The sequence below is a fragment of the Mesoplodon mirus genome (assembly GCF_964341445.2).
Source record: "Mesoplodon mirus genome assembly, chromosome: 19".
NCBI classification, from domain to species: Eukaryota; Metazoa; Chordata; class Mammalia; order Artiodactyla; family Ziphiidae; genus Mesoplodon; species Mesoplodon mirus.
Genome location: NC_138995.1, coordinates 17,984,892 through 18,008,470, shown reverse-complemented (window position 1 = coordinate 18,008,470; position 23,579 = coordinate 17,984,892). Strand labels below are relative to the sequence as shown.

General features: G+C 51.2%; 1 protein-coding gene across 1 annotated transcript; it reads left to right on the top strand.

Moving 5' to 3' along the window:
- The first annotated feature begins 16 nt into the window (after positions 1-16).
- On the top strand, positions 17-22,897 carry HAS3 (hyaluronan synthase 3). The gene is made up of 4 exons (XM_082607011.1): positions 17-85; positions 17,138-17,773; positions 21,033-21,134; positions 21,950-22,897. Exons 2-4 carry the CDS (start codon positions 17,138-17,140, stop codon positions 22,871-22,873), a joined length of 1,662 nt encoding a protein of 553 aa, XP_082463137.1. The 5' UTR covers positions 17-85; the 3' UTR covers positions 22,874-22,897.
- Positions 22,898-23,579: the final 682 nt, after the last annotated feature.

Below are 23,579 nucleotides of genomic sequence, written 5' to 3'. Positions count from 1 at the left end.
TGCTTTTGAGATGGAAAGCTATGGCGCTGAGGATTTGATCTCCAGAAAAGAGAATCAAGCTGGCTGAATCTTCCAGAGAAGAAAGGTAAGTGCTGTGTTTGCCCTCCCAGGCCATTTTCTTTCACTCCCTCTGCTACTGTTAGCACAGAGTTGCCCTGATTATAGGAGAAAAGAGCCACAAACATCTCAGATGAGAGAGTTTCTATCCCGCCTTCAGTCTTCTGCTCCTTGAGGAAGAGGAATGCTTGGACAGTGTGTTCGTACTAAATGCCTGTTGGAAAGTGCATTGTGTATTGGTGACCTGATGCCAGGTTTACTGAACTCATTTCACACGTAGCACTCTAGATGTCTTTTTATCTATTTATGTATTTTGGCTCCTGAATTTTGATTGTAGCTAAAAAAGAGGACTAAAAGGACATGCTGGATGATCGCTTCAGACAACCCATACCAGTCATCAACACCTTGGTGAGGCTAACCCAGAGTCCTTAACCAGTCCTCAGCTCTGCAGGGCTGAATTTTATCACAGGGTTCTATCCCTACTCTCTGGTGACCAGGCCCAGAGAACCAAAACACAGTTTCCCAAAACTCTCAGGTGACTGAAGGACTGTCTACAAGCAGGCCCACTTGCCAGTTAACATCAGGCTACTTTCTTCTGGCCAGATTACAGACGCGTCCTTAGCTTAGAACCTTTGTGGTGAGCATCCCTTTAAAGAAGCCAGCTCACAGAAAGCCATGGCCCACAGGTTAGCCTAGAGAGCAGTGAACAAAAGCAGTCAGATGTTTTCAAGGAATATTTCCGTTCAGCTAGGGTAGCTGGATTATTCCATTATCCAAATCAAGGATGTCTAGAAAATCAGGATTGGGCTTTCAAATCAGAGAAGAATCTCCTTTGGACCAGCTGGATATACACTAAAAGTTTTTATTTCTTGGCCTTCCTCTAACTAAACCCCATAAAACCCACTTAAGATAATCAGATTAGGTATGTTAGATGGTTGGTTTAACTTACAACTTTATTTGTATTAAATGTATTTCAGTTCTGAGGACATATCCTAATTGATCAGCTTGATTAGACTGAGAAAGTCTCTAGTCTAAACACCTAGTCTAGGGAGTGCCTCACAAAGCATTCTGGTCCCCTTATCTCCATTTATAAATTGACTCTTAATTTGAATTATTTGGCAACTGGCTAAAAGCATCTGTTCTTTATTGATTTTGATGGATTCAGTTTCAGAGAGTGACCTTTTCTGTCCTTGTTACCAAACTCAAGGGGAGGATACCTTAATGTAACCCTTCTAAACACCAAATATGACTAAAATATTAAAAATTACCAAATTGTAAAATAATCTCCCATGTTTATGTGTATAGATATCTATATCTATATATGTCTCCATCCTTGAGAAACAGCATGAGAATTGAGAGCTTTACGATAATAAGAACGCAAAACTTAAGAAAAAGAAAAAGGCACAGAACTCCAGGGGCAGATGGCTGGAGCAATAGTGACACTTTCCTGCACAGGCCCGAGAGGCATGTCTGCTTCTGTGTAACAGCAGCGTCCCTGTGCTTGCCTCCCACCTCTGCCCGTCTCTCCTCCCTCTGTGGCCACCTCCTCCTGCTGCTCCTCCAGTCTCCTCCCTTTGTCTCTGCTACAAAAACTCTCCTGGCCTCGCACCTCCAGTCCCCTCCACTGCGTAGCAGTCTGTCCCACCCCCCCCTGTATCACTCATTGGTTTTTTACTTGCCCCCTTTCCCTTCCCTGCTTCTTCCTCCTCTTCTAGGCCACCGGCACATCTCCCTTGGTCTCCAGAGGATGGCACTGTGGCAAGAGACAGGCAGGGGCCCAAAGCTGTGGCTGCAGCCAAACCCCAGGCTCTCTGCCCAAGTGTCAACTGGTTGATCAGGTTAGACTTACTGGACATTCTGGAGAGTTTCCCTCTCTGCTGTTTTGTCCTTCCTCCTTGGCACAAACTTACCCTTCTACACACTCTCTTATTTAATCAGAAATCTCTTAACTTGCTCTTTACTCCTTATCATCTCTCCAAACACATACTTTTCCATATTTTCATATTCTTCTTTCTTCACCTCTCTTCTCCATTCCTTCACTTTCCTATGGCTCTGCCGACCCACCCACGTGTAAGGGCTGACCAGGGACAGGAGGGTAGGAAAGCGAATCACAGACAACGACGACAACAATTTGTTGAACACCTACTATGTGCCAGACGCTGCACCAGGTGCTGAGAACACTGCAGTGAACAAAATGCTTACCTTCAGGGGAAGCTTACGTTGTAGCAGGAGGAGACAGGCAACAAGTAAGATAAAGAATAAAGCAGGATATCAAATGGTGATAAATGCTCTAGGGAAAAATCAAGTCGGGAAGGAGGGGTGAGCAGTGTATGGGGTGAGAGCTGTGAGTTTGGATAAGTTGTCCAGAGAGGGCCTCACTGACAAGTTGAAGTCTGAGTACGGATCAGAAGGAGGTGAGGGAGCGGCCATGAAGATACTTGAGGGAAGAGCGGTCCAGGCAAAGGGAGCGGCGAGCGCCAGAGCCTGGAGGTGAGAGAGGAGGGCAGTGCTGCGGAGCACGGTGAGCGGGCAGGAGGTGGCGCGCAGGGGGCGGCGTGCCGAACAGTGTGGAGCCTGCGGACCGCTCTGAGTGAGGGGGCAGCCACAGACCTGTTTCCACCTGAAGCCCCTTCAGCTTGTTTTTGGAAAGTGCTTTGAGGCCAAGATGATAAAAGCTGTAAAATGGGAAACATATTGAGCCAGAGGAATTCACATCCAACCAGGTTTTTCTCAGTTTGGAAGCGGTGAGCCCCATCCCCTTTCACCAACCCCTTCTTTGGCAGCAGCCGTTTCTCCTCGTGGGCCCCAGAAAGGACAGCAGACGGGTTGGTCTGGCCTTCGTCCCTGCCCTGCTGCATCTCTTTGTCTGTGAGGCCGTGAGTGAAGGGAGCCTTGCCTGCCACCTGCAGTGGAGGGATGGCCAAGACACGTGAAAGTTAATCAGTTGGTTGGGGGATGATTCACCTGACCTGTACAAAGCCGGATCGGCTTCTGCAGTCTCTTTGCACAGAAATCCAAAAGCTCAGCTGGAATTTCAGTGGCAAGGGAGAGAGTCAAAACGGGAGCTGAGTTCCAGGGTGGGCTGTGGGAGGCAAGCCACTTTGCCCTGACCACGACGGGGGCCTGGGGAGTGGTCTTCTTCCACTGCCTCCTGGACAGCAGCAGGCGTGACCTCTAAGGGCTCTGCTGTGTCCTCCAGCGAGTCCTGCAGCCACAGAGCTTCTGCAGTCACACGTGGCAGCCTCCCTGCAGTGCACGGCACCTCACTTCCATGCACCACTCTGCTCGGAGCTGACTGGCCACTTGGGGGCTGGGGAGTTGTCTTCTAGAACACTGGCTGCTGCGCTCCTCCCTGTTGGCGGGGCTCAGGGCTGTGCTCAGCGTACCCCATGCCTGCCAGCGGGTGTAGAGGCAGCACAGACCTGCACCATCAGCCCTGGAAGGGGCTGCACCCACTTATTTGAAGGGTCATCCCTCTTGTCCCTCCCCAGTGTTCTTCATGCTGACTGAAGTAGGTCCGTACTCCCAGGAGGCTCAGGTATTACCTGCCCCCACCCCCATGACACTCTGCAGTCCCTGAGGGCATAGAATAGCAAGATCAGTTTCTCTGTTTCCTTTAGTTCGGAAGGTCGTTTTTTACCCATGAACTTGTATGATACAACAACATCGTGGAACAGAGAGGCAAACTATAGTTATTCCGTTTTGGTGGAATTTGGCCCAAGTCTCCTGGGGGGCTTGAGGCAGACTCTTTTGAACATCTCTTGAATCCTATGGAGCCTCTCTCCCTAAAATTAGTATAGCAGCAAAGCCCTTTCAACTAGAGCACAGTTTGGGAGGCGCTCAGGAGCTCATATACACACAGGAGCCCTGGCATGTGGGTCCCACGAAGCAGTCATTGGAACTCTGCTGACACGAGCTGAGGGATGCCGACCCTGTGCTGGCTCCGTGCCCTCAGAGTGCTGAGGAGTGGCAGAGCCCTCAGATACACATGCCCTGGCTGTGTGCGTGTGTGTGTGTGTGTGTATGCACACGTGTGCAGATTATATGTTTTATGAAATATAACAAATTTAAAGTATACGTAACAAAGAAGAATTCGCACAATCTCGCCTCCATTCCTACCCCACGGTTACCACTGACCAGCAGGTGGGTGTATATCCCTCCAGATCTTTCCTTCCTTTCATCCTTTTCCCAAACGAACACGAATATACCTTACTGCTTTCAAAAACAAAAATGGGATTGTCACCATAAAGAGTGTCCCATAGATTTTTTTCTTAGTCACATACCTTGGAGACACTCAGTACTTACAGCCCCCTCTCCTCTGTGATGTGGTGTCTTCCATTGTATAGATGAGCCACAGCTGGTTTAAGCATTTGCCTCTTGATGGTCAGTTGAATTATTTCTAAGTTCCAATGATTCTCAAGCATAACTCTTTGCATACTGAAGTGTTTCTATAGGATAAGTCCTAAGAGGTTGGAAGGCTGAATCCAGAAGATACGAACATTTTCAGTGTTCCTTCCACCAACATGCTTGTGGCCAATCTACGTTCCTCCATCCTCAGCTGACACTGCTTTAATAACCATGCAATGCAGATTCAGTCACCACATCAAAGTGTTAACACCGTTCTTTAAATAATTCGGGCGCAGGAAATCTTCAGGGGATGGAGTTTTCTGTGTATCAAAACCACCGGTAGGGGCACAATAACGCTTTGCAAGTATGCTCACCGGCAGCCAAAGTCCAGCTACAAGTACTCATCCTGAAGAGAAATCCTGAGCTCCTGCAGGTGTATTCAAAAGAGCTCTGACTAGGCTCTCAGCTCTGAGACTCCATCCTGAGTGTTAGGGTATGCCTTCTCATGGGGTTTGAGGTGTCCCCAGGATAATGACCACGGTTCTCACACCAGCCTCAGGACATCGGGTCTGACAGCCCCTTAAAGTATCAGGTTCATCCTGTAAAACACAGGATGAATGATTGCTGTAGCTCTACATCACTGTACATCATAATCAGTTAACAGAGCTTATTGTGCTCTTCTGTACACTTGACATATATTAATCCACTAAATCCTCACACTGGGCCCATGAGGTAGGTATTATTATTATTTTTTATTTATTTATTTTTGGCTGCGTTGGGTCTTTGTTGCTGCACACGGGCTTTCTCTAATTGCGTCGAGCAGGGGCTACTCTTTGTTGCAGTGCACGGGCTTCTCATTGTGGTGGCTTCTCTTGTTGCAGAGCACGGGCTCTAGAGCGCAGGCTCAGTAGTTGTGGCGCACAGGCTTACTTGCTCCGAGGCATTGTAGGATCTTCCTGGACCAGGGCTCAAACCCGTGTTCCCTGCACTGTCAGGCGGATTCTTAACCACTGCACCACCATGGAAGTCCCGAGGTAGGTATTATTATTATCCCTGCTTTACAGATGGGAAAACTGAGGCACACAAGAGGCTAATTACTTGCTCCAGATTACGTAGTTAGTGAGAAGTAGCCAAACCAGTATTTGGACCCAGGCAGTCTGGCTCCCAAGGCTGAGCTTTTAGCCACTGTGCTTTGCCACCCAATAGACACTATATTTCCAAGTGGTAAAAAACTGTTAATATAAGTGAGGATAAGGACAGTGGTTCCCTGCTTGTTCAGATGGACCATGTATGTCAAGATAAACCTCAGCCCTGATTCCCTCCAGATAGTGCCCACGTACATCAAAACCTAACCTCAAACACCAGAACTTGTTATAGATCTTGTTTTTGACCTTGTAGTTTGCCTAGCAGCTGGAGATGAGATTTGCTAAAGCCCCCCAGCCCACCTGCTCCTGTACTTCGGCTCCTGTTCTTCTTTCTGGGGGTGGCTAAGGTAGTAGACCCTTGAAGCTGCCGCACCGTGTGTGGGAACATAGAAAATGTAGTAAGTCTTCCTGTGAACTCCAGTCAGAGCCCAGAAATGTCTCCTTTGAAGGTTTGTTGTTTTTTTGTTTGTTTTACCTTTTTACCTCCTGTAAGCAGGGTTTTGGTTCTCAGATTTTGGTATCTCAGAATGATAACAATGGATCGTTTTAATGCTTGTGTATGTATTTCTCACATATATACATTGATAGCTCTATTCCATACCATTCCTTCAGAGAAAAAAATGAGACTGGAATTAATGGCCCTATTTTGCAGAAGGGAAAAATAAGGTCCAGAGAGATAAGTTCTTGCAGATGGGAAGAGAAAAAGGGAGAAGCGAGTGAGTGCACTAGAGCAGAGAAACTTCTGACTTTATTTGCTAGTTCTTATAGGAAGGAACCAGTTAGCCAGCACCTAACTCCATCTCAGAGATGCAGGGGGGCTGAGGGTGAGAGTTGTTGGTGTTAGGAGAGGCGGGCCGTTTGCGGGGCAGCTTCAGAGCTGCAGGAGCACCCTACCCTCTCTGCTGGGGAACGAGGAAGAGCTACTGGGCGTTTAAGTGGTTTATTAAATGATGTAAAATTTAATCTTCACTGTCTGCCTTAAGAGCTAAAACCTGCTCAGAACAGTGCCTGGGTGGGGCACATTCACACACCCCTGTATTAGACCACACACCGCTTTCCAAACTTCAAAACCTATGGTGACCATGTTAATCTTAGGGAAGGGCCAGCCTGAAATTAGGCTGTCTTTACTAAAAGAATGGTGGTGCTGGGCCTCCCTGGTGGCGCAGTGGTTGAGAGTCCGCCTGCCGATGCAGGGGATACGGGTTCGTGCCCCGGTCTGGGAGGATCCCATATGCCGCGGAGCGGCTGGGCCCGTGAGCCATGGCCGCTGAGCCTGTGCGTCCGGAGCCTGTGCTCCGCAACGGGAGAGGCCACAACAGTGAGAGGCCCGCGTACAGCAAAAAAAAAAAAAAAAAAAAAAAAAAAAAAAAAGAATGGTGGTGCTGATGCTTCGAAGAGCTGGGCCTGGGGTGATCCCCCTGCCACTTTCCAAAGAAACTATCAGTGCTGTTCAGAGAGTGCAAAGAACAAGGCTCCAGCATCAGCCATGTGGGTGTTTCTCTGTGGCCAAGGCCAGGACCATGTGAGAGAGAGTCATGGAGACTCCATGCCCCAAAAGAGAGCAGCCCACATCCACTACCCTAACCCATCCTCTAGGTAGGAAAAGCCCTCAGTGTGCAGAAGTCCTGTCCTTTGTAAAACAAAAACTAATCCTAGTTGTTTTTGGCAACTCTCTCCTCCATGGCTTTCCCCCAGTTCTTCTGGAAAAAGCAGGCAGCACCTTTGCCAACAAAAAGATTATATCAACCCAATTCCAGGTAGATTCGGAGATCTGGGGAGTGACGTGCCCAGCTGGTCCTGTCTGCCCGCCTCTGTTTCTCCTTGGCTCTCCCTCCTAATTTCCACCTCAAATCAGTGTCTTTTCTCCTTTTTCTTTTTTTTCCTTCTGGCTTAATAGCTCATTGGTTCATTGTTAAGTTTTTAAGGTCACTTAATTCAAACAAGCGTGGCAGGCATGGTGCTGGAGGAAAATGGATAGATACTTGTACGCTCTGGAGTTCACCTCTGGGACTGGCTGGCTGTCTGCTGTCCTCCCAGTGCCAGAAATGCACTTGCAAACCCAGCTGAGGAGAATCCTCAGGATGCGTTCTCACTGCTGGATGTGTAATAGAATCTCCTAGGGAATTAAATAAAAATTCAAGCCTGGGGCTCACCCCCAGTGATTGTGACTAAATCGATCTGGGATAGGGTCCAGGCATTAGTTTTTCAAAAAGCTCCCCAGGTTTTAAAAGTCTAACGTGCAGCAGCCAGACGTGAGAAACACTACATTAGCTTATCTGGTGAGAAAAGAGGAGAGAGAGAGAGAGGGAGGGAGGGAGTGGGAGGGAGAGAGAGAATGTGTGTGTATGTTAGGGGGGTGTCCTAACAAAAAAAATCTGAGAGTGGGACATATTTTGGGGGGTCTCTCCCCACGAAGGAGCTGATGGGAACTGCCTCTACCCTCAGCTCTTCTCTTATTGCCTTTATGGAGGATCCAGCTTCGGACCTCCTCTGTGACAGTGACTAGCAGTGTCTTTAATCAAGAAAAAGGACATGAAGCAGAAGCGCCGGCACATTTAAGAACTGTGGTTGATGTTATTGTAACGAAGCCAAATGAATTTGGAACAAGGTTACCTTAAGTGGTTTTGTTCTTCTCCTGCTGATCCTGCAACTGGGGCTGTAGGCTGGGATTGCAGCCCGCTGAAGTCCGGGAAAGTGAGTGTGCACTTGTGTAATGAGCAAGTATGCGTGTGTCCGTTCTGTGTACAGTATGTTACGTGCACGTGTGGATGTGGACGTACCCATTGGTACTGGCATGGGGGTAGGTTTACAACACCCAGAGGAGACAGCCTCTCCCCGGGCAGGAGTGCAATGCTGTTGACATCATCATTCTTGGAAATACTTTTTTTCAGGAAAAGCATCCTTTCAGGGTACTACTAGAGCCCACATTTAGCGCACCTGCCTCCCTTCCCCAGGATCACTGTGACCCTGGAGAAGGGGCTGAGTAGGGGCTGACACCACCTGGGCTGTGCCAGGCAAGCCGTGTGCCCTTGCTCTGGGCTGTGTTGCCAGGAGGAAGGAAGAAGGAGTCTTTTTATAATTCACTCAGAGCTGCTGGATGAGCAGGCACAGCTCTACATACTCCCCTCTTCCCTGCAAAAATTCTCTCAAAGGAACAGTGGGAGGGATTTAAATAAAGCAAAGTACTGGAGTTTTGGCTACCACTAATCCTATATCCTGGCCCTCCCAACTTTCCTGCTTTCTTAGTAGACTGAGGTTGCCAGACTTTCTCACATGAGCCCATGTATGATATGGGCTGTATCCCACCCAGCGCTAGTTTAGAAGGAAATTCTGTGAATTTACAATTCATATCATTTTAAAATAATCTTTTTATTACAAGACTACTATACTTATTTATAGAATGTTTGGAGAATACAGAGAAAAGGGCAAAGAGAAAAAATTCATTTTTCTACCACCCAAACAAACCTGATCTTAATATCTGGGTGAATTTCTCTCCTGCCCTTTAATTCATAGGATTCAAAAGAAAACAACGTAAATGTAGTCATTCATACATGACAATTTTTGTATCCTGCCTTTTTTACTTAACCTTGCATTATAAGCTTTTTGCCTATGCCTACATTCTCTTCCCGAGCATTACATTATATTCAGTAGCTGCACAATATTCTGCCAAGAAGGTAGGTTATGGTTTAAAATCGCCTTCTGGATTTCTTTCTGCATTCACCTGGGGGAGGGAGAGGAAGGAAAGATGGCCAGGAAGAGCTTTTCCTGTTCAGAATTTCAAGAAAACATCTCCAGGTCTGGCTTGACACTTGGTTATCGTTCGTTCTGCGTGCCCTTCTAATCCTGACCTTCAAGCCAGCATAAAAGAACCTGGCCCCTTAGTAGGAGCTGGCAGCTCTGCCTCCAGCAGAGCAGAGGCCCTTTAATTTGAAATGAAAATGACTCTTGCATCCACGGAGAGAGACTGGGGTTAAAATCTAACCATTGTAACTGCAGGACAGAAAAGTCCTTAAGCCTGCTTCTTCAAACATAGCACCTAGAAATGGTACTGATTACAGAGTACTTGTCGGTAAGAGGGAAGAGTTATGAAGGAATAACTTTGCTTGGTAGTAGCTGCCTTGCCGCTGTCAAGGCACACACTTTCCACCTGGAATTATGTATGAACTAGTGTGGCAGATTATAGGCTGCCTTGAGGAGGAGGCCCTGTGTAGTCAGCTGGGGGGCATAACCAGCTACTCTTTGGGGGCCAATTTAAATTCACCTTCATTACCTTCAAGAGGATTTGATTGTGGTCAGCCCAGAGGAAGTGGATGGGATGAAGCCTGGAGGGACTGAGGGAGACCTGGTGGCTTGGCTGCCATCCCCCATTCTGCTTGGCTTCGCTGGAGGCTGTGGGCTGGATGCCAGAGTGGAGCACTAAAGCGTGAGGTCAGAGGGGGAGGGGGCAGCCTGTGGAACTAGACCATCCCTCCGCCCCTCCCCCACCCAGTCATTCACTAGGCTACCAGCGGAGCAAAGCAACTCCTGGTTAGTGGCTGGCAGGGTTGTCCCGCAGCTTCAAGCACGAGTGATGACAAGAGGGATCGAATGGCAGGCTCCTATTGGCACAAAGGTATTTGAGTATTTCATGGGTTTGAATTTGAAAATTAGTTGAAAGGTGAAATATATGTTTGTGGTACTGTCAGCTCCAGTCATCTCAAAACCTCCAGAGCTTTGAGAATGGCCCCCTCCACCCTCGGAACTGTAGAAGTCTCTTCCTTGATTATTCCTCCACCTGTGCTCTCACTTGTGCCCAAGATAGTTGGCACTGCCTGCCCTCACCTCCACTTCCTGAGGGCAGCACCAACAATTCTCACAGCTGCCCTTTCTCACCCCTTTTTTGTGGTTTATCTGCCTCCTAACAGGTCTCCTACCCTATTCCTAGTCCTTACCCCAAAACACCACTGGCTCAGCCATCCCCAAACAATACTTATAACCTCTTACTACCTTGCTCTGACATCTTCAATATTCTCTGTTACCTACTGGATAAAATCCAAACTCCTTATTCAGTCACCCAAGGCCTTCCAGAATCCATCCCTAGCTTCCTTCTTCTCTGCAGCTAGACTTTATCAGGCACTTTCTACAGAGCAGGCACCGTTGCAACTTCTTCAGTTTAAATTTCTTGTTTCATCCAGACCTCTCTTTGCTGGCCTTCAGACACACCTCACCCATTCCTCTACCTACTCTTGTTCGTAAGCTTTGTTTCCTGTCTAGAATGCTCTTGTCTCTACACAGTCAGCTCAAGTCCTCCATGAAACTCTGCCCAGCCCATACCAGCTCACAGAGATCTCTTTCCTGAAATCTTCAAACTCTTGCAGTTGGATTCTCTCATCAACATTTAATTATAAACTTTCTTGTATGGTGACTTAATTTTTGAAGTGTATTTGTCTTCAGAACGGATAACCATCTAGATGGCAGGGACCAGCCTGAGACTTCGCAGTGCCAAAGCATCCTTCTCTGCTCAGAGCAGGTCTTCAGTGTTTGGTAAATGAATGTTGAAATGTCGCATGAATCTTCTGCTACAGAGCTGAATAGGAGGTTTACCCTCTGGAACCTGTGTAAAAGCCAATTCAGCAACCTCTGAATTCACATTTTTAAGTAATTGGGTATGGAATTAGTCCTATTTCTAAATCCCCAGTGGTAAGCAGAGATAAATGTGAGCTTTATTGTATCAGCCCCTTAAGGATTCCCCTACCCATCTCCCCCTGAAGAGATGAATGCAAATAGGACACAGCAAAGTGGATGTTAATTACAGGCAAATCCTGTGGGGCCACAAAGGTAAAGACTCTCCAAGCTGTCTGATAACACCAGGTTGCTGTCCCTGCAGACCAGAAAAAGAGAATTTGCTCCCTGGGGGAAGCCATTGAGGTGGCCAAGGCAATTGATATGGGCAGAGTGTTTACTGTTCTCATAATGTTGCATCTGGACCTGCTGTTCATTTCGGAGGTTTTAACTGACTAGTGAGGTGGTGCTGTACCAGCACACCCCCTATAAACCTCCCTGGAACCAGCTGCGTGAGACAGGCACTAAGCCTGTGGGACAAATTTGGAGCCTTAGAAATTAACTAGGCATGAGATGAGCCTGGAGCAGCCCCAGGAAACTTGCACCCAAGAAGTCATGTTGCTGTGTTGCTGAGGGCAGACGGGACCTTTCCAAACTGGCTGCTCCGTTCCTTAAGCGTCTAAACAGGTCACTTGCAAGCAGCCAGTTGGTTGGATCTGACTCAGACACATTTGGCCTGGCCTGTGGAGTGTTTTTTAACGTTTGAATTAGTAGCTAACACTTTAATATGAGGAGATTTCACGTAAAAATCTGGATTTCTGGCTTCTCAACAACAGAGCACCTGGCCACGCTGGGCCCTTCCTCTCAAAGGGACATCTCCTTTAAATGGGACCTTGGCTCCCCACCAGGCCGATGCACTCATCTTTGTTGCCGCCCAGCCCCTGCTTATTTCCCCTGTTCTAAAATTTTGCAGATGGCAAATTTGGGTGGGAGGTAGAATCAGATAGCTCCTCCAGTCTCTGGCAACTCCAGGCTCTGTGATGCCCCTGGGCGTAGAGGCGGTGGCCCAGAGCTCAAGAAGTCCGTAATGCAATTGAGACAAGGCATTTTTCATGAACACTGATCTCTGAACTCTCTGTCACCAAGTGTCACATCCTGGAGGGATAGGCATGTAGAATCCATAGCATCAGCAAGCAGATGCCGTTCTCTGGTTGAAGTTGGCTGCAGTTAACCTTTACTGAGCACTTACTCTCAGTCAGTCGCTTCAATCCTTGTGACAACCATGTCAAGTAGATACTCAGTCCCATTTCTGGGATGAAGACACTGAGGTTAGTGCCACACGGCTAGGGGCAGAACTGACTCCAGAGTCCTCCTCTTAACCAAGGGCTTCTCTCTCCACCTGTGCCTTGTTTGCTCTTATTAGGGCCCATCTGAGGTTCAAAACACATTCCCATTGTGAATACTAGTTTTAAAAAGCACACAAAGAATGTTTAAACCATGTAGCATATTAGTGATGATTTTCTCAAGCAAAAGCCAGAAGTGATTTGGTTTATATAACACAAGATGCGGGGGTGGGGGGTGGAGGAGGTGTGCCAGGGGTCTGCTTGCCTGGGGGACTGAGGGGTGAGCTCTGTGGCCCAGAGTGAGTCAGGGTTGAGCCCCTAAGACTTCTGAGAGGAGCAGCTTACAGATTGCAACTCAGGTTCCTATAAATTTTTTTGCAGCTTGGAAAAAGTGATGGAAATTGTCCCAGGTGTATCTGGAAGATATGTAAATTCGTTTTTTACTAGTCTTCAATTATAATACCTCCAAGATTTTCTGAGATTTAGAAACCCAGCGTGTTCAGCTCGTTCTGAACTAGCTTCCTCTGCTAAGAACTCCCCACCTCCCCCCAACCTCATGAGACCTCACCTCACCCAAGTCTAGCACCAGCTTTTGGGGGCTTGGAAACCTCTGGCGATGAGATCAGTTGGGAATTTAGGAGGTCATGGATGTCGGAAATAAAGGTGTAAAGAGAGGAGAGTTGGTTTTGGCTTTAGGACACCAACTTCCAAGGTTCTTGCAAAACCATTGCAGCTTTTGAAAAAGCGTTAAAGTCATCAGCGCCCCACTGCGGGATTCAAAGCTAAGCTTGTCACAATTTCACAATTGTTAACACCTTTGACCAGTCTTTCTGTATTTAACAAGCATTCTCTTCTGCGCCTTTTTTTTTTTTTTTTTTTTTTTTGCCGGCAGGAAGGTTCTGGGGTCTGGGCTTTAGGGAGTACCCTATACAGCGCACAGTCCCTTCGCGTGCTGCAGTCGAGGGATTTCTACCCGTTCGCCTGCTTTGCAGAGGAGGGGACAACTGAGAGTCACAATTTTGGAAGCCCTTATGGGTTATACTGAAGTTAACTACGCTTCAGGTTCTAGATTGAGCACAATGACCACCCACCCCCCCACACCGGGCAGTTGGTCCCAGAACGAGCGCAGAGGAGCTCGGCTTTCGGCCCCGCTTGGGGAACCCATTTTCGGAGGGTGCGGAGACTCTTTTGAATCTTTGCGAACTGGAGTAGCCGCGTGCACTCGGGACCCTGCGTCCCACCGCGCGCCGGCGGCGTGGGGCTACCTCCGGCGGAGCCGGGAAGGAGGTGCTACCTCGCGGCCCTCGGGGGAGCCCTCCCACTCTTCCCAACTTTCCCGGCCCCAGGGCCGGAGGAGGGCGCCTCTCCCGGCGGGGACGCGCTAGGTACTTAAAGGCGGCTCGGCGGGGCCGGAGCTCTTCAGTCGGAGCGCGCGGTGGCAGCGGCGCACGGTGGAGAGAGGCGCGGCGGCGAGGAGCGGGAGGAGGGGCATGGAGCAGCCGCGGGCCTGCTGAGCACCGGAGCGCGGGCAGCCGGCGGCACGGTGAGCGCAGGCCCGGCCGGCCGGCCGGCTGCCTCGGAGGGGCGGGCCGCGCGGGGTACCCGGGCGCGCCGGGCTCCAGGGGTGCCTCTTGCTGAGCCCCGCGGACCCCGCCGGCACCCAGGGCCGTGCGGGCGCGGCGTCCAGCGCCAGAAGGCGGGCTGAAGGCTGCGGCATCTCCAAGCTTCCCGGCTCCCGTTCCTGCAGCCCCCTCCCCGCTGACCCCTCCTCCCTTTCTTCCTCCATCCTCTCCTTCTCCAGCCTCTCCTCCCTTCCTCCCTTGTGGCTCCTGTTTTGTGAATGGATTGGGAGGCGGGCGACGGTGAGGGGCACGAGGCTGGCTGGAGTCTCTCCCTGCCCCAGGCCCGCCCAGGGGTTCGCACCTGTCCAGGCACCAAGATGCTCGGCGCCCGGGTTTCTGCGGGTCAGCCGGGCCACGGCCGCACGTACCCGCGGCCTGGGCTCCCCTTACCTTAGGGGCTCGGAGGGGCCGGGAGGGCGGCCGGGCGCAAAGGAAAGAGCCCCTACCCCGCGCGCAAGTTTCCACCCCGACGCGTGTGGGCCCCGCAGCAGGGCGCACCTGTCAGCTGGAGAGGCTGCAGACTGGGCAGCCCCGCAAAGTGTTGGGAGTAGATTGGCGGCGTGCATCCTTGTCTGGGGTTTTTCTCTTTCCCTCATCTCTGGGGGTGGGGGGAGGGCTTAGGGAGCGCCCCCAACCTCTTGCCCTTGAAGCCGGGTGCGCGTTAGCCTACCGGGGCCAAGCTCTCGTGGATCCCTTCCGAGCGAAAGGTATGGGGGGGGGCAAGAGGCTCCCTCCGCCGGCTTGGGGGTGACGGCCCCCTGTCTGGGCAGGGCCACCTGAGGCAGAGCCCCGCACCAGCGCCTGATTGCACGTGGGGTCTCCAGCTGCGGGACCTTCTTGGGTCCTGTGTGGCGTAGGGGTGCCGAGGTAATGTCTCCACTTCCTGAGCAGGGGAGGGAGGGTGTCCCGCCTGGGAAAAGAGGGGGCCGGCGACACCGGGGACGCCGTCTTTGTCTGCAGGCACACTTTGCCAAGGTAGCTGGGGCCCCCGAGGAGATGAGTGAGGCCTGGGTCGACTGATTCCTTGGGTTTTCCGTTCCTTCCAGGCTGGGTCGTGGGAAACCCGCACGTGGGTGTGGCCGGCACCGCCTTTGCCAGAAGGCGAGGCTCTGGCGTGGGCGAGAAGCCTGGCCAGTGTCTTCCCGGCTGCGTTAACCTGGTGGGCACCGCCTCCGGCACTGCACCGAGGCGGGGCGCCAGCGCCCGGCAGGTCGCTGGGTTGGCCTCGACGCCCCCTGCCCTTTCCCAGAGCGCAGGCGGGCAGTAGTGCCCGCAGCGCCCCCATGGCATGTGAGCTCTAGAGGGGGGCGGGGTGCTCCTGGGCGGTGGATGCAGGGCCTAGGGACCCCTGGGCCGCAAGTGCGTGCGACGGCCGCGGGCTGGGGGGGCGGGGGAGAGAAGGAAGGACGGGAGTCCTGCAGAGGAAGTACGCGGCAGGCTCCCCGGGACGGCGGGGCAGAGCGCCCGGAGGCCGCGCTTCCCGGAGAGGCAAGGCTGCCAACAGTACTTTCCGGACCGAAGCTGCTGGAATGCTGAGGCCTGAGTCTCCGGCTGATTGAGGCACTAACTGCGTGTTTCTCACCCCTCCTATGTGAGAGGTGGCAGGGGAAAAGACCCCCGGCAAGAAAGTGTGTTTGTGTTGAGGTGGCGGTCAGGAGTTGGGTTTAGTGAGACGTAGACTTGGAGCAAGCTTGGAAGTGAGACCTCATTGTCTGCAAAGGGTGGGTGGTGGTGGTGGAGGAGGAAACAGGATTCTCCAGCAGGCAGGTGGCAAGGAGGGGAGATGGGGAGAAGGCCTCAGAATGGAGGGCAGGGAGATGGGGAGAAGGCCTCAGAATGGAGGGCAGGGAGCTGGCCTCATCAGCCTTCTCCCATCCCCATCCACCTCCCCACTTGGGTAATCTTTCAGGGTTATTAATCAGTAAAATGATTTACCTGAGACCTATGGAGTAAGAAACCACTGGAACCCCTCCTGGGGGGGATGCTAAGTCCCAGAGAATTTGGGCAAGGTCAGGCAGCCAGGAGGTAGTAGAGGTGTGTCTCAAGCACGGGACTTCTGGTTCCGAGTGCTAGGCTCTTTTCATTAAAAAAGCTATTTCCAATTGGGCAGATGCTGGAAGCCCTGACTTGGTTGCAAACAAAACCTGGCAGCATTTCCAGGAGTGGTGGGGCAGGGGGACGTGGACAGAGATTCTGTGCGGCGCTAGGACCAAGTAGGTGGGGCTTCCCAGGCAGCCACCCCTCCCAGGCTGCTGCAGTGGTGGCTGCAGTTCCCTCTGGTGCCCCAGTGCTGGGCTTCCAGGAGGGCCGTCCACACCCCAGCGCTCATTTCCTCTTCTCTACCTTGTCTGCTTTTCCTGATTGCTTTCCCTTTCTTTCCTGCCTCTCAAATAAATGAGAAAAAGGTGAGAAAGCAGAGAACATAGGGAAAGTTTCTCTTACCGATTTAGCTGTTTTGAGAAAGGGAGGTTGTTTCCTTCTTTTTTTCCTCTGGCATCTCTTTGTTTCCTATCTTTTCCTTCCCCACTTTCTTCATAGGCCTCATTGGTGTAATCCCCTAGCGGGTATAGGCCAGGTAGAGGGTGCCTACGTGCCCCTGCCCCCCCTCCTCCTCCCTCTTCCTGGCCCCTCAGGTGCTCAGAGCTTCCTCTGGCCTCAGGCTCACCCCTACTGAAGCTTGCCTATGAGAGCTTTGGGTCAGGCAGATCCCAGTTCTGCCACCAGCTAGGTATCACACAGCTCTCTCTGGCTTTGGTTTGTCTAACAATAATAAATGCTACTTTAAGTGCTTTGTAACCATTTAATTCTCAAAAAAGCTAGGAAGTTAGTGCTGCAACCCACATTTTACAGATGAATTAACTAAGGGGTAGAACACAGTCACACAGATAGTGTCAGAGCTGGAATCTGAACCCCAGTAGTCTGGCTTCTGAGTCTACAGACGGTCTTAGTCATGCTCAATAAATGGTAATTGTTTTTATTAGTGGGTCATTCTCCCGGTTCTGGGCCAGGCCCAGAGAAAATGCCCCCACTGCCATTGACCTCTGCCTCCGCCTGACCCACATCTCCCACCTTCTCCCACCAGATGCCGGTGCAGCTGACAACAGCCCTGCGTGTGGTGGGCACCAGCCTGTTTGCCCTGGCAGTGCTGGGTGGCATCCTGGCAGCTTATGTGACAGGCTACCAGTTCATCCACACAGAAAAACACTACCTGTCCTTCGGGCTGTACGGTGCCATCCTGGGTCTGCACCTGCTCATCCAGAGCCTGTTTGCCTTCCTGGAGCACCGGCGCATGCGGCGGGCAGGCCGGCCACTGAAGCTGCCCTCCCCGCTGCGGCGCTCTGTGGCACTCTGCATTGCTGCATACCAGGAGGACCCCGACTACTTGCGCAAGTGCCTGCGCTCAGCCCAGCGCATCGCTTTCCCCGACCTCAAGGTGGTCATGGTGGTGGATGGCAATCGCCAGGAGGATGCCTACATGCTGGACATCTTCCATGAGGTGCTAGGTGGCACCGAGCAAGCCGGCTTCTTTGTGTGGCGCAGCAACTTCCATGAGGCGGGTGAGGGCGAGACGGAGGCCAGCCTTCAGGAGGGCATGGACCGTGTGCGCAACGTGGTGCGGGCCAGCACCTTCTCATGCATCATGCAGAAGTGGGGAGGCAAGCGAGAGGTCATGTACACAGCCTTCAAGGCCCTTGGTGGTTCAGTGGACTACATCCAGGTAAGCGTGCCTCCCTAGGTGTATGTGGACATGTGGATGTGTCCAGCCAGGCAGGCATACTCTCTCCTGGGGACTTTTAGGTCCAGTCTAGGTCCTTTGTGTTGTGCACATTCCTCCTCTGCACTTAAGAAGGCAGTAGGCACCATGGTTCTTAACAGCAGTCCTGGGGTCAAAAAGACCTGGGAGGGAATCCTGGTTCTGCTGTTACTTAGCTCTGTGACTCTGGGCAGGTCTATGGATTGGTATCCCAATAATAGCAAACAAGTGTAAAGTGTATAGCATTTACTTTATACCAGACACTGTTGTAGGCACTTCATACATTTTAGTTCCTTTAATCCTCATAATACTCCTAGGAGATAGGTACTATTATTATTTCTACTTACAGAAACTAAGCCTGAAGCACAGAGAGGCTAAGTAACTCGCCTAATGTCACATGGCAGTAAGGTGCAGAGCCAGGATTTGAGCCCCAGCAGTCTGTCCTTGTCCGCTGTGCAATACTGCCTCGATACTGGCAACATGGGGATGAGCCTCTTCATAAAGAAGTGTGGGGAAGAGCAAAACAAAAATCATGCTGCAAAGCACTCAAATAGTTTTAGTTATGGGCTAAAAAGTCCAACTCTTTCCAGTGTCAAGTTCTTATCTGTGAGGTGGAGGGACATGCGCGAGTCCTCCCCCAGCCCGATTCTGCAGCCGTCTTGGCAGGGCCAGGACCCTGAACAGACCCTGCCTAGCTTCCAGCCAAAGCAGGCATTGACACCAGCCTGGAAATTTTATTATGCTGACAAGGTTAACATTGCTCCAATTTTCTTTTTCTTTTCCTTTTTAAAATTAATTTTATTCTTGGCTGTGTTGGGTCTTCATTGTGGTGCACGGGCTTCTCATTGCGGTGGCTTCTCTTGTTGAGGAGCGTGGGCTCTAGGCGCGCGGGCTTCAGTAGTTGTGGCACTCAGGCTCAGTAGTTGTGGCTCGCGGGCTCTAGAGCGCAGGCTCAGTAGTTGTGGCTCACGGGCTTAGTTGCTCCGCGGCATGTGGGATCTTCCCGGACCAGGGCTCGAACCCACGTCTCCTGCATTGGCAGGTGGACTCTTAACCACTGAACCACCAGGGAAGTCCCCTGCTCCAATTTCCAAATAACAGAACCTAGAGAAAACTGATGAAAGGTCATGCATTTCAGTACCAAGTAGAAACTGACACCCAGGACCCCAGATTTCTGGTCCAGCATCCACTGTCCACTCCTCTGTTCCTGCCGTTCTCTATCGCTTGAATGGATAGCGGCTGCTGCAGTAGCCCACCTACGTGCCAGCAGTCTTGCTGACAGCATGTTGCATACTCCAATATTCAAATTTTCTATACTGTACCCACCTAAAATTAGCTTGCCACAGATTTTTTGTTTTTGGCTGTTTAGAAAGTTGCAATGAGAGTTGGCATATTTGTCTTTTTCTGTCTTCTTAGGCCCAAGGACCTCCTCAGCCTTGGAGAGGGAGGGATGTGAGACAGTTCTTGATTCTGCAGTTCACCTAGGGTCAAGGGGCCTTTGAGACTTGCCTGGGGACTCAGAAGATTTAGAAAAAGCCCTTGAGCCCTGACACGTGCTCAAGCCGTCGTGACTCTGTCATCTACTCCATTGAAGCACAGGATCCCCCCAAACCTGCTCTACCACACCTCTTCCTTTCCTCTGTGCTCTGGTGGATCAGCAGATAGGCTCAGACACCTGAGCCAGCCTTTCTCTTGACGGCTCTGGGCTCACTGCTTGGGGCAGCCCTGGGCGCCAGTCATTGAACACTCTGGGTTTCTGCCTGTCTTCATGAGCCCTGCTGAAGGTGTCTTTCCCTCTTTGGGAGATAACCCTGCTCCAGCCAGTGGGGAAACTCAGGCAGCCAAGAGCTCTAACTTTCCTAACCTTGCTCAGCTGGAAAGACCTCACTGGTTGAGGGAAGCCAAGCAGCGTGAGGAATGAGATAGGGTCATGGCAGGAAGTAGTCTTGAGACCAGCAGCCCTGGGAAGCTTGGCCTGTAAGCTGAGGGGGCTCTGGGAGTCTGGCCTGAGGCTCCCTGGGGCCTTCCCAGTCTGGGCCAGGATTGTAAGGATGTGTCATTGTGCAGGTAGGAGGGAGTGGCTGTGATGACTCTGCCTGGTTCCCCCTCTGCCTTCTGCTGCTTGTCTATGGGCACTGAGTCTTCCAACGTGGAGAGAGAAAGCATAGGGTTGGAGTGTAGAGGGCGGCCCCCTTCCTGAAGGCTAATGGACTCTCAGCAACTTTAGTAAAAGGATTTTAGGCTTTTGCAGTACGGGGTTTGGGCTTATCTGTGGATACTGTTCTTTGCTCTGTCAGGGGTCAGGAAACCAATTCCTCTACTCAGTGGTTATCTGGGCTTTTTGTATCATCTCAATTTTCTAGAAAACAGAGAAGGAGTCAGCCACCAGAGTAAGTGTTTGTAGTCCAGGTTCAACTAATAACAATAACAGGCCACCTGTTAGAAATAAACCAGGAGTCTCCCTAGGAAAGGCGGGCAGGTGGGCAGGATTTGATCCAGGTCCTGATTGGAGGTAGCTGGTGCCAGCTTCCAGGACCATCCAGAGTAGAATCTACGTGAGAGCAGCCCTTGGCCATGCTGTGCCCTGATCTGGGAGACTTGGCCAACAGAACACAGAAGGCCTGGCAGCCTCATTAGAGGTCCTGTGACTGGGCTAAATACACCCTCCACTTAGGCTGGTTGTCCAAGAGACCAGAGACTGAAACAGGGAAGACCCTGTTTTTAATAATCCTATGAGCAAGCTTTCGGCTGTAGCCTCTGGCAGGAGCCATTTCTTGGCCTTCTGAGAAATGTCTGCTGGCCCTGGTCTAGCCACAATGCTTGTCATCTGATTTCAATGACTTTTTGAAGAGAAATACTATTTTGAAGAGAAATAATATTTTGAGAAATATTTTAAGACCACTTCTGAGGAGCCTGGCTCTGTAAGGGGCTAAAGATTTCTCCAGTGCTAAGCACTTCTCCCTTTCTGGGCCCAGCACTGAAAGTCTCCTGGAAATCTCTCTCTCCGTCTAGTTGCTATCAAGCCTGGTACCTGAACTCGTTTTCTTACTTTCCTTTGTTATTCATTTCACCCCTTCTATTTGGCATAGATTTCTCTGCTAGTGGCTTGAAGTGTATCATGTGAAAGGTAGGGGTGTGTGTGTGCGTGTGTGTGTGTGGGTGTGTGTGTGTGTGTGTTTTAGACCTGAGGTCAAAATGGACTGATAGTGCATTCCCTCTGCAGGTGTGTGACTCTGACACTGTGCTGGACCCAGCCTGCACAATTGAAATGCTTCGAGTCCTGGAGGAGGACCCCCAAGTAGGAGGAGTCGGGGGAGATGTCCAAGTAAGAAGTAACCAAGGATTCCTGGGGGAGGGGGGGGTCTGAATTCTTTCTGCTTCTTAATCTAATTGGATATGCTTGGGAAATGGGCATCTGACTTCCTAGTGTTTTGGAGGGGTGTTTCCTCTTTGACAGTTTTCAGTGGTATCAAAGGGCTCATCTGCTACCCAACCCCTTTCCTGTTCTTTTAAGTGGGGAGAAATCACTTAACAGGTATATAGAGAGCCTATGCTGCTGGGAGGGGCACAGTGTTCTGAGGCCATCCATCCTGGAGGGGGCTTCCTTTTTGGCCGATGGTGCACCAAGCAACTCCGAAGTTAGACCCCTGAAAACCCGTGCTCTTAGGGACATTGCACTGAAGAGCTCTGGGCAGTATGGTACAAATAAAGGGTCAGGTCTTCTTCCAAGGGTACTGCTGGCAACATACCATGTCTTCCCAAGAAGCTTTCCAACTGCAGAAAGGGTCAGGATGGGTGGCTGGGGTGTCTGCTTCTTTCTCAAGCCTTTCTCTTGGCCACCACCACAGGCTGCCTCCTGAGATTGAAGGTGGCTTTGACTCCTAGAGCAACTTCATTGGGACAGTCGGTGCAGATGACACAGAGGAGAGGTGGGGCTGGTGCTGGGGAGAGTGACTGGGTGTGGTCGCCTCCTCTGAGCCTCTGGTTTTCCAGCTCTGGCTGGGCGAGGACTCATGGCCAGGAACTGGAGCAATGGGCTCCAGAACTTGGGGTGTAGGGAGGCCTCGTGGTCTCTGGTGTCTGTCTCCTGGGGCTCATGTCCTCAGGCAAGGAGGCCCAGCATCTCTGGTTCCCTTGCAGATCCTCAACAAGTACGATTCATGGATCTCCTTCCTGAGCAGTGTGCGGTACTGGATGGCCTTCAACGTGGAGCGGGCTTGCCAGTCCTACTTTGGCTGTGTGCAGTGCATTAGCGGGCCCTTGGGCATGTACCGTAACAGCCTCCTTCAGCAATTCTTGGAGGACTGGTACCATCAGAAGTTCCTAGGCAGCAAGTGCAGCTTTGGGGATGACCGGCACCTCACCAACCGAGTCCTGAGTCTCGGCTACAGGACTAAGTATACAGCTCGCTCTAAATGCCTCACAGAGACCCCCACCAAGTACCTCCGGTGGCTTAACCAGCAGACCCGCTGGAGCAAGTCTTACTTCCGCGAGTGGCTCTACAACTCTCTGTGGTTCCACAAGCACCACCTCTGGATGACCTACGAATCAGTGGTCACGGGTTTCTTCCCCTTCTTCCTTATCGCCACAGTCATACAGCTTTTCTACCGTGGCCGCATCTGGAACATTCTTCTCTTCCTGCTGACAGTGCAGCTGGTGGGCATTATCAAGGCTACATACGCCTGCTTCCTTCGGGGCAACGCAGAGATGATCTTCATGTCACTCTACTCCCTTCTCTATATGTCCAGCCTCCTGCCAGCCAAGATCTTTGCCATTGCTACCATCAACAAGTCTGGCTGGGGTACCTCTGGTCGAAAAACCATTGTGGTGAACTTCATTGGCCTCATCCCTGTGTCCATCTGGGTGGCAGTCCTCCTTGGGGGGCTGGCCTACACAGCCTACTGCCAGGATCTGTTCAGTGAGACGGAGCTAGCCTTCCTTGTCTCTGGGGCCATCCTGTACGGCTGCTACTGGGTGGCCCTCCTCATGTTGTATCTGGCCATCATTGCCCGGCGATGCGGGAAGAAGCCAGAGCAGTATAGCTTAGCTTTTGCTGAGGTGTGACGTGGCCCTCAAGCAGAGTGGGAAAAGTGCAATGGGTAAGGGAGGGAAGGGGAATGGAGAAGATGGGGTGGGAGGGAAGAGGGAGTGTTTTAGTTTTTTAATGATCCAAAGGACAAATGTGAAGTGCAAAGAATGGTGACTGTAGTACGGCCTGGGCCAGCTCTGCTTAGAGGAGGCAAGTCCAGCTCAGGGTGATGGAGGAGGCATGTATGTTTTCAGGCCGCCTGTCTGCTTGCCTCTGTGCACACAGTGGCCTCTGGGCAAGATTCCACTTCCTCCCCTGAGATCCAGAGGGAACTCAGAAGTGTGCTAAACCAAACAATAAGTTCCATTCAGTGGCAGCTTCTGATGGGTGAGTAAGCAAGGAGGGCCCGTGGGAAGCGGTGCTCTTAGACCACCTGAACGAAATCAGAAGTGGTGGGACAATTTCTGAGATCTGGGCCAGCTAGTAACGTGTCCCCGCCTCGATCTAGTTATCAATGCAATAAGATTGTGCCTGAAATACAAGGCCCAGAAGCTTAATCTTTGGGCATCAGAAAACAGGGTCCAGGAATGGTGCTTTCTTATGTGAAGTACTGCATTCCACATCTCAACATCCCAAGGATGAGCCAAACTAGCAGGGAGTTAGCACTGGACTGGTTTTAAGTGGGAAGTGTGTGTATATATATGTTAAAAAAGAAAGTTTGCCAGGAGGAACAAACGGTGG

What these genes read in the sequence shown, in the direction of transcription:
- HAS3 (XM_082607011.1), top strand. Translation starts at nt 17,138, where the DNA reads ATGCCGGTGCAGCTGACAACAGCCCTGCGTGTGGTGGGCACCAGCCTG. An exon ending in GTTCAGTGGACTACATCCAG is followed by an intron (nt 17,774 to 21,032) that starts GTAAGCGTGCCT and finishes TTCCCTCTGCAG; the next exon opens with GTGTGTGACTCTGACACTGT. An exon ending in GAGTCGGGGGAGATGTCCAA is followed by an intron (nt 21,135 to 21,949) that starts GTAAGAAGTAAC and finishes GTTCCCTTGCAG; the next exon opens with ATCCTCAACAAGTACGATTC.